This window comes from Glycine max, chromosome 1 (assembly GCF_000004515.6).
Source record: "Glycine max cultivar Williams 82 chromosome 1, Glycine_max_v4.0, whole genome shotgun sequence".
In the NCBI taxonomy this organism is placed as follows: domain Eukaryota; kingdom Viridiplantae; phylum Streptophyta; class Magnoliopsida; order Fabales; family Fabaceae; genus Glycine; species Glycine max.
In genome coordinates this window covers 17,172,542-17,183,101 of record NC_016088.4, presented here as the reverse complement: position 1 = coordinate 17,183,101, position 10,560 = coordinate 17,172,542, and the positions used below count along the sequence as shown (strand labels likewise).

The window sequence follows — 10,560 nt, the reverse complement described above, 5'->3', positions numbered from 1 at the left end:
AAATCAATTCTAGGAATGATTAGTTAAAGATTAACTAATCTATCAAAGATTACCCAATTAGTTTGATCATGCAATTTGGAGTTAAACATTCTTTACCTAGATCTACCAACTATATGCAGATGATCACTACTATGCAATCGATTAAATATTAGAATGATCGGTTCCAAATAAACAATAAAGACAAGGAAAGAATTAATTAACATAAAACAATGAAAAATTCCTTTAAAAACAAGAAGGATACAAATGGCCGGTTACATCATAACCCACAGATTATGAGGACTAGCCATTCATAACTAGAGCAACACTAACAATCCTAGATAAAATAAGCATAGACATACCAATAGACAGGAATGATGATCATGATCCATTCTAGCGATGTTGTCAACGTTCTTCAACTCTCAAAAGCCCTCAAGGTTCTTTCAAATTCATAAAAAGATAACAATGAAATTGAAGAATGAATTTTTACAAAGCCTACAAACCTATACATAGCTTCTTAAAGATAGCTACACGAAAAGGTGTATTATGGTCGTGGTGAATCCGCCACAGTCGTGGTCAGAAGTGACGTTGAAGCTTCAGGTCATTATGATTGACTATGACCTTCTTGATTGACCACGACTCTCATGAATTGACCACAACCGTGATGAGTTTACCATGGTCATTATCGAATCCTTGACACTGTTCTCAGAGGGTTATTATCATCTAACTATGACCGTACTGATTATCACAACAGTTATCAAGTGCAAAGTCTTCAAATTTTCATAAATTCACGCAATTTCTAACTTTTTCACTCAATTAAGTAATTGTACTTCTACAATACAAAACTAGTGTGCAAACGTAAGTTTTGTCAAGAAAATACATGCAAAATAACACACCTCACACAAATTACTATTCAAAGTAATTTATCATAAATTCAATGAGAAAAATAGCCGTTATAAAAAAATTTAGTCCCTAATATTAAAAATCAATCAATTTAATCTCTGGCTTTACCAAGATATAGTCATTTAGTCCCTATACATTAATCAATTCAATCCTTGATTTTATCGTACAACAATCGCTTTGGCCACTTATGCCTAGAGATCAAATTATGCAACACTTATCAAATTCAACCAACTGATTTACAATAATTATCAAATTGCGGAATTAAATTGTTTTTATGCAATGTTAGAAACCTAACTGACTAGTTAAAATAATTTTAAGGAATAAATTGATACACATGCATACATACAAAATATTTAATCAAGGCAGTTTATGCTTCTGATCAATCAAATAAAAAAAAAAAACCCATTAAACCATGTTTTATGTGGACATTATATACAATGAATTTACAGATTCATGCTTTTTACTTTGGTTCCTTATAAAAGCAAAAGCTATTTTATTTCCCCTTTGAAACCTCTGAGCGGGTTATATAATTTTGTAATGCAAAATATATTATTAGTCAACCCTTAAAAAATTGGAAAGCAAAATAAAAGTTCAAATGCAAAATTATTCAATATAACTTGCAAGTGATTGAATTCAATATAAAACATCCTTGCAAACACTTGGAAACAAGTACAGATTCAAATACAACGTTAGGATTTATTAGCCTAATAAACTAGTCTACAGCCAGCACCCTGACCCTGTAAAGAAGTTCAAACTTTTATTTTTAGCAAATTAAAGAATTGAAAACTTCAGACACAAAGTCCTTTCTTTAGGCATTCCCATAAATGTCTACTCTCTTTGAAATCTTGTTTCCCTAAACCTTTGGGTCAAGTAACCAGCATTAAGATCTCAAGCTCTTTTACACATGGATCCTTCATTGTGTCTGGGGAAACATTTGTTGTGGGAAGTAATTGGACTCAGGTTGGATCTCCTTGAAGTCTTCCACTGCATGGTGATGATTATGCCAATCTCTATCTGAAACAAATTGTCTGGCCATGATGGCTGCCCGGTTTTCGGCTATCAATTCACGCAATGCGGCACTGCATCTTATGGAGAGATCAGAAGGAGAAAGCCAAGAATCACTTCTTGATGACAGAAGAGAGAGAGCACACCCTCCTGATGATAAAGTATATATGGAAAACCTCCAACCATTAATACCTTGTCTATCATCAAAGAAATTAACTTGCATGTTAAGATTACTTTTATACCTTCTACGCCTTATTTATGTTTCTCAGCACCCTCACTTGAGTGTGAGATTATGAAGGGTAAAACATAGGGAGATTAGAATGCAAAAATGTAATAAGTGGTAACCTTACAGAACATATAGTTTTCCTTTGAAGGCAAATTCAATATGTTGTAATGCAATCCTCTCAAATCAAAGTCCAGCTCTTACCTTTAAATAATTTATTAACTTTTGAAATCATTATCTTCCAATTAGATGCAGCACTGATAAATTCAGAATATATATAAAATGACCTTCATGTGAAGTTCAACTGGATAAAATCGTTAGAGAAAATGTATTATTAGTGAGTTAATTAAGGGTAATTAAACCTTATATTAGATGTCAAATCAGTATGAAGGCCATGTTAAATTATTATTTGATTTATGGTAATCAGCACGACAAAAAAAAAAACATTTAAAACTTGGACAACAAACTAATTTGGTTGACGACTTAATATTAATTAAATATAGAGCCTAAAAACTTAGTCGTTAATCCACAATTTATTTTATGTTTTTCTATCTTACTACTAGATGTACGCATAATATTGGTGCAAGTGTTTGAATCACAAATTTTATATGCAAGAGCTACCATATTAATATTATAAGTAACCTAAAATAAAACTTCTGCAGTTTTTTTCCCTCTTTTGTTACAAAATTCTGCAGGTGAGACAACTATTTTTAGGTATTGGTAGAAGTTATATCAAGATATCCGATAATCACTTAAAATCTTATCAGTATAACTTTTAATTCAGACCACAAGCGGATGATTTATAGATTAGACTTTGATCCCTTACACTCACAATAAAACATTCCACTGATGTGATACGCCCCCAATATATATATATATATATATATATATATATATATGGATGAGTGTGCACCCGGGGTATGCTTGGGGATGAATAAAATACTGAGACGTCTAACCCTTATCCCTACAATGATTTGAAGGAAGAATTATCATAAATCCTCATCAGCTACTTATCATGAAAATAAGGTTAAAATACACTATTAGTTATTTATATTTTAGTTTATTTTCAATTTTGTGTTTTCAAATGAGTTAAAATGATAATTCTGAAATAATAATAATTTTTCTTAAATCATTTTTTATTCTGGAATGATCATTCACTTACATGAAAATTACAAGATTCAACTGATGTTCAAATCAATCAAGGCTAAATATGATAAAAACCATGAAAAACGAGTCCCACAAATAACTTAAAAAAAATTGATCCAAACTAGAAAAGAATTTAATATTAAATTTGTCGATTGATCATTGGATTCACTGTTCACACAATTTTTACTATCTTTATCATCTTTTTTTTACTCAAACATAACGTGAATTATATAATTTTCATGAATCTAATTAAACAAGTTTCAAAGTCTCAAATAAATCACAATAATATTCAAAATTGTGTTCTAAAATAAATAATGAATCATTTTTCATATCTTTTTTTATTCAGTTTAACAATATAAAAGACTAAATTAAATTTTTTAAAACATAAAAGACGAAATTGAATATAATCTAAATCATAAAAAACTAAAAGTTTAATTTTACACCCAAGGTGTGTGCAATGCAATAATTCTTAATATTTCCTCTGACTTTTTCTCAATCTTTTCTAAACTTTCCATGCTTCTAAATAAATTTTCATAAATTTAGCTGATGGCTTGTTAAAATGCAGATTTTGTCTTACAAAATATTTGAAATGAAAGAATTATTTTCCTTTATGTACACACTTTTAATAAATTTGTTCGATTTCACGAATCGTTTACGTATAATGTTTCATAATTTGTAAATATTACGAAATTAATGGAATTTTAAATTATTATTTTCCAATTTTAAACATAATATTTTAAGTGAAATATATAATTTTCAGCGGCTTCAAACAACATAAGTGCTCTACTTAATTGCTTCATTCTTGGAAATTTGATCGTATATCTGAATTTCTTCACTAAGAAATTTTAGTAGCAACATTTATGAAGTGATGAAAGAAAGGACAAATCAGTGTATACAATTCAGTGTATTTTCAGAAATATTTATAATCACCTGACAGGCTGATAAAATATAAATTGCTACAGTTTAATTCGGTGTATACAATTCATTTTTCTTTCTTGGTTGCATAGTCAAACTCTCAACAGGAAAAAGAATAAATAAGTAATAATAAAATTCATGCAGGTGTAAAACAAAAATAGTTTTCAATATCCGAATTTCACAAATAGGTAAGCAGGATTTGACTCTTTTAAAGTGAGTAAGAATAAAGTAAATAATATCAAATACTCATGAGAAAATCTATAGTTAATATTTTAACACAAACATGATCTTTTATGCATATACTCATAATATCTAATAATAGTTGATTTTCTCATCACTAACTAATTTGCTTATTTTATGAACTTTAGAGAAGCCGATCCGTAAATTTATTAAGGATGTGTTTGGGTAAATATATAGAACACGGGTAACTTTAGAGAAGCCAATAAACTCTTGTCATATGAAAAATATAATCACCATTATCATTCTTTATACACTACAATTTTTTATCCATAGATATAGAACTCGGATAACATTCTTTCTACACTACATTTTTTTTTTATCCATAGATATAGAACTTGGGTAACAGACAATTTATAATAACTTACATTATTCAACCAATTAGACACCTTGCTTCTACACATTCATTTAAGTTCAATTTATAAATCCAATTTTACAAGACTTCATTAAATTTAGACTAGAATAAGACTCAAATGACAAGATTATGAATGTGTTTGGGTAAATAGTTTAAGCCATTATTCAATAAACTCTTGTCATATGAAAACTATAATGTAATAAATTTAATCATAAAACTTATTGGAATAAGTTTAAAAGAGTTTATTTTGATAAACTAACCAGGAAACATATCAAAGTAAGCTAAAAAAAAGTGTTTATACAATTCATCAGGTTATTTTATAAGTTCAAATAAACTCCTGGTAAACTCTTACAAATGCCCCATAAGTAATAAAGATGAGACACAGCTGCATCCAAATATCATAGTAAAAAATAGAAAATTATCATTTCGCACTCCAAGGACTAGGAGTGCGCTACAGATTTAAGAAGAAAAAAGCTCCATGCAATAAAAAAATGGTCTGTTTATTTTGAGAAAATATTTTTTGTTTCAATTTTGTATTTTAAATTTTAATTACAAAAAATATTACTTTATTTATAATTTGTTTTCTGTTTTTAAAAAGTTTATATAAGAAATATTGAAAATAAATTTTTATTCCTTTTAGGTTTTTATTTTCTATTTTCACTTTCCGTATATAAACATAAAATAGAAAATATTTTCTTAAACCAAATGGTTGGCAACAAATGTGATAAAAGAAAGAAAGAGCGAACACAGTTTACCTTTTGAAGAATTCCTTGCAACAGAATCATGGGAGCTCTTTCTTCTTCTCTCGTTGTGACCAGCTAGTCTCCTCCTACAACTCCTCTTTGAATTATCAAACTCTGACACCACGTGAAACCTAAAAATCCAATCACCACCACCATATTTTCTATATTTATTATCTCATTTAATAAATAAACTAACACTAAAAAATAAATTAATCACCAAAAGACAAAACAACAGTGTGTGTATTAACAATAATGAAAGATATATACTGAATTAAGAAGAAAAAAATATATTACGCATTAACTTATTTTCACAAATCTCACTCTCTTAGGTAAACTCATTTGAACCATTCTAGAAAAAGTTACACGAATATTGTATCATCATTCTTCCAATACATACAAAAAAAATTAACAGAAATATATTATGAAGAAAAACGATAACTTGTACAAATTACAAAGTCTAAACTATTGAGTAAATTCATTTTGAACCACAAAAAAATGTTATAGAAAGATAAAAGTCAAACAACTAGAGTCTGCAAAGAGACAAGAAAATTAAAGGTTTTCACATTTTTATTCTTCCGAAGTTCCCAGTCATAAAAGAAAAAAAAAGGGGTGGGGAGGGGGGGAAGGAAACGAGTAAAATCAACACAAAGCAAGGTTTGTATATAAGAAAAACTTCCGAGAATTGTAGACTAAGCACTAAGCAGTATCATATATTATTCTTCCGACAGAGTCACAACAAAATAATGCAAATAAATACTGAGAAAACAATACTTTTAGCCTTTCTTTAAAAAAAAATCAAATACTTTTAACCATTACACTACACAGATTTAACTCTTAAATTCACAGAAACAATTAAAAAAAAGTCACAAGGATATATATATCACCACTCTTCGGATACAGTGACAAAAAATTAACACAAATATCTTATTATCAAGAAAACGATAGCGTTTACCTTTACAAATTACAAATCTAAACTCAGAAAATTCATTTATATTTAAACCACTAAAAAATGTCACAGAAAGATTAAATGCATACAAAAAAGTCAGTATATAACCAAAAAAAAAACAAAAATAGTCTGTAAAATTAAAGATTTTCCCATTTTTATTCTTCCGATACTGACTGACATAATACCAAAAAAAAAATGAAAAACAATAACAAGGTAGAATATGTGCATACAAATGACTTGCGAGATTTGTAAAGTATGCACAAGAATAATATATAATTCTTCCGACAGTCACAACAAAATAATACAAATATATATACTAAGAAAACGATGTTTTTAACCATTACACAACACAAAATTTTAAACTCTTAACTCACACATACAATAAAAGAAAAAGAAAAAAGAAGGTTACGAAAAGACTGAACTCGATCAAACCAGAGTCAGTAAAAGGTTTGTAATATCGATTAAAGAATATCACAGCACCTTCATTCTTCAGATTCCCAGAAAGCTAGTCACAACGAAAAACAGGAAAAACCATATGAGAAAAGCAACTAATCACTTTACGTGCGTACTTAATTAACCCCCACCATATAAAAGAAACTCTCTTTTATTTTAGAGAAAACTTATAAAAGAAAAATAACAAAAATAGCGATTCCACCAAAGTGAAATTCCGTATTATGTTGCTAAAAAAATATCAGGCCAGTACACACTGGATATATATTATCAGTTTATCACAAAGGTTTTAATTTGCAGCACATTACCAGAAATTACTGATACAGCCGTTTATTATAGAGATCACAAGAATCTTGATATTGCAACCGAATTTGTGGTTAGAAATCATTTTAAAACCTGAATTATCAGATAGATGAAATTATTATTATTATTATTATTATTATTATTATTATTATTATTATTTGAGAAAAATGATAAGAGATTTTGGACCTGCTACACTGCTGGCAGAACCTCTGTTCCATGCCTAAGACCACAACTTTGGGAGCCTTTGAGTGCATCTCACACACCTTGTGCCTCCGGTGGTAATCCTTCGCGTTTAGCAGCGCCAAGTGGCACCCCTCTACCTGACACCTCGGCACCGTCACCGCCGTTAACCCCGCCGCCTTCACCGATGCACCACCACCGGAGGAATAACCTTTCCCTCTCTTATCCCCCAACACCAACCCTCCACCCAAAGTAGCAGCAGCAGCAACACTCCCACTCCCACTGCCGCTAGTGTCCTCAAAGTAATGCCTCTTCCCAAGCTTCAAGCACATGAGGTGTGGATCCGGGTGCACGTGGGACCCATCCCCACCGTACGGATGCTGCTGCTGCTGGCGGTGACGCATACCGCCGCCGTTCTGAGGGAGGAACATGAGCGCGCTGGCCAGCCCTGCCGCTTCATGACGGGTCGCGGGGACGGATCCATCCGCCTCCGCGACCCTCGAGGCGGCTGGAAGGTGGAAAGCGTTGACCAGTCTGGAACTGGTGTTGTTGTTGTTGTTATTATTACTACTATTGGCGGGGGTTTCCCATGAATCCCAAGCGAAAGTGTTACCGTTGTTGTTAGTGTTTCCATTTTGGTCTCTGTTGTTAAGGCAGAACATGTTCCCTCCGAACTCCATTTCTCTTCTAACAGGAACAGCTTGTGAAATACGGAAGCTATGGGAATAGGGGTAGGGTGGTGATGATGGGGTTGGAACAGAAGTGGAAGGGGAGAAGGAGCATTTTCTGAGTGAGATCCTTTCTTGTTGGTGTGAAAAGAGGAAAGAGAGAGAAAGAGGGTTTCAGTTTGGGAGGTGCAGGTTTCTTTGTTTTGATGGTACACAATGGAGGGGGTTTAAAGTACCCTCATGAGGAAAAGCTGCAAGGGCTAGGGATTCCTAGCTAGAGAGAGAGAGAGTGAATGTGGAGTGCTCCTGAGACCACACGTAAGAGGGGAAATGAGTAATGATAGAAAAGGATCAAAGTTAAAGCAAGAGAGAGGGAGAGAAAGTAAGGAATGATAAGACACAAGCGGATCAGAGAGGCCTCTCCCCACAGATATTATGTAAACTGGGTTTCGCGGCTGAATAATGCTGCTGTGTGTTTGAAAAAGAAAGACTTAAATGGTCAGGGTTTTTTTTTTCAAATTTATTATGTGGATAAAATTTAAATTAATAGCTTGAGAGTGTCATGTCATAATAGTCATGACTTTTAAATTAAAAGGGTAGAAAATTTTATGATATTAATTATTATTTTTATACAACTTTAAAACATAAAGATTTTTTTTTATTAAAATCACTAATTATTTTACGATTTCAATTTTTTTTCATGTAATATATTTTTTTAATTATAAATAATTTTTTATTTTAATTATTTAATAAATTAATATATGTTTTCTTTTTTAAAATTTTATCTAATATTTTTTATATTTTTTTACTAATATTAAGAATTATTATTTATTTTATAAATTAAAAAAATAATACAAAACACTTAAATTTAAATAAAATTATTAAAAGGTCCTACATATTTATTTAACAAAATATTTTAATATTATTTGATAAATTATAAGTTAATATTATTTCTTAATATTAGTAACAAAACATTTCAATATTTTTGTTAAAAAAATATGTAGTACATTTTAATATTTTTTAATTCAGAAGTCATAATATATGTTACGACAACAATAACAAACCACTAGGAAGTAAAACTGCAAGTGTTAGAAATTAGCTAGTAGGAGAACTATTTAGAAGCTGGAAAGACAATCATGCTTTTCACGTCAAAGTGTAGATATTGGTAGCTTAAGTTAAGGGATGAATATTAGAAGCTACACATGGCCTAAGGATCATCATAAGTTGTACTACTAATCTGGTTTATGAAGACAAACATGTCTCAAATCCAAAAGCGCATGTGCATACACACGTGTGCGCACATACACACACCAGTCAAAACATGCATCAATGTTGGGCTCACTGATTTTGAAGCTGTGAGTTCCTTATTATCTTTGATTATTTTCAATCAAGTGAACTCAATTATTATCTTTGATTATTTTCAATCAAATGAACTCAATAAAGGCAACATGTCCTAGTCAAAGAACAAGCAACCAGGAGAATGAAGATTGTAGCACACTACATTGTAGTAATAAAGTACTTATAGAAGACATGCTGCAAAATCAATCTTCAGAATACTTTCCATGATTGAAAATTCAAAATCATGAGGAACCACTAGAACTAATAAGACCAATAACTAGCACTCAACAAATCTTTCAACGAATACAATTTGAATTCAAAAAGTGCAAGATGGATAACAGTGGAGAAGAGAAGAGATGAAGAAGACAACTCGTTGAGTAATAGAAGATAGAGGTTGAATATCATAGAATGACTGGTTGTAGGAACCTGGACATTTCATGCAACAATTTGAAATTTGAATTCAACTTCCAACTACCACAGTAATGACAAGGTCCAGATCTCTCTCTCTCTATATGTATATGTGTGAGTGTGTGTGTGTGTGTATTGATCAAATTTGAAGGAGCAACTTGCAAAAATGAAGTGCAAAAAAGGTATGGCCAATGAGTGACCCCTTTATTAGAAAGAACTTCCTAACACTCTAGGTGGATACAAAAAAGCCAAATCCGTATGAGTGTCTATAAACGCATTCAGATGAGGAGCCTTAGTAGAAGGCATCCCAAAAGGTGTAGTGTCCATCCCATAGGATAGAAGGAAAGAGCTCTAAAGAGTAGTTAGTGGGATTGTTGCTTCTAAAGTTCAAAGGGAACACATAAGGTATTGTGTTAGTTCGGTAGTAGTTGTTACTGAGGATGTAAAGACTGTAAAGGCTTTTTGAAAGAATACTTGGGTAGAGCCTACAAAGACTTAGAGAATACTAGCTATATATCCTAAACAATCTTTGACAAAGAATACATGGGTAAAGCTTGTGGAGGCTTTAGAGAATATTGGTTGTAAGAGTTTTTGGAGGCTTTAGGAAAGAAAAACTACCACGGTTGGGTGCTTGGTCTTAATTAAGAAAGTCTACAGGTGTAGGTATTAAAGTAGCCTAGGTTGGGGTGAACCAATACAATTCCTTAGTGTGTTGTTTCCTTCCTTAGTGCTTCTTGTTTATCCTTGTTATTATAAACTTAAAG

At 31.2% G+C, this 10,560-nt stretch overlaps 1 protein-coding gene across 3 annotated transcripts; it reads right to left on the bottom strand.

Annotated features, from left to right (window-relative positions):
- Positions 1-1,463: 1,463 nt before the first annotated feature.
- LOC100806582 (squamosa promoter-binding-like protein 7) lies at positions 1,464-8,491 on the bottom strand. Of its 3 annotated transcripts, none has more exons than XM_003517894.5 (3): positions 7,389-8,482; positions 5,516-5,634; positions 1,464-2,034 (listed from the first exon to the last, which is right to left on the bottom strand). In XM_003517894.5, the coding sequence occupies exons 1-3, from the start codon at positions 8,060-8,062 to the stop codon at positions 1,793-1,795; spliced, it is 1,035 nt and encodes a 344-aa protein (XP_003517942.1). In that variant the 5' UTR covers positions 8,063-8,482; the 3' UTR covers positions 1,464-1,792. The 3 variants fall into 3 exon arrangements, with proteins under 3 accessions (XP_003517942.1, XP_040871171.1, XP_006573218.1); XM_041015237.1 differs by having other exon boundaries at positions 1,814-2,081; positions 7,389-8,490; XM_006573155.4 differs by lacking the exon at positions 1,464-2,034 and adding an exon at positions 2,088-3,071 and having other exon boundaries at positions 7,389-8,491.
- Between the last annotated feature and the right edge of the window lie 2,069 nt (positions 8,492-10,560).

Coding starts and splice junctions, on each gene's coding strand:
- LOC100806582 (XM_003517894.5), bottom strand. CDS start 8,062: ATGGAGTTCGGAGGGAACATGTTCTGCCTTAACAACAGAGACCAAAAT. Junction 5,635..7,388: donor TTCTGCCAGCAGTGTAGCAG/GTCCAAAATCTC, acceptor TTGGATTTTTAG/GTTTCACGTGGTGTCAGAGT. Junction 2,035..5,515: donor TGCAAGGAATTCTTCAAAAG/GTAAACTGTGTT, acceptor CTTTATCATCAG/GAGGGTGTGCTCTCTCTCTT.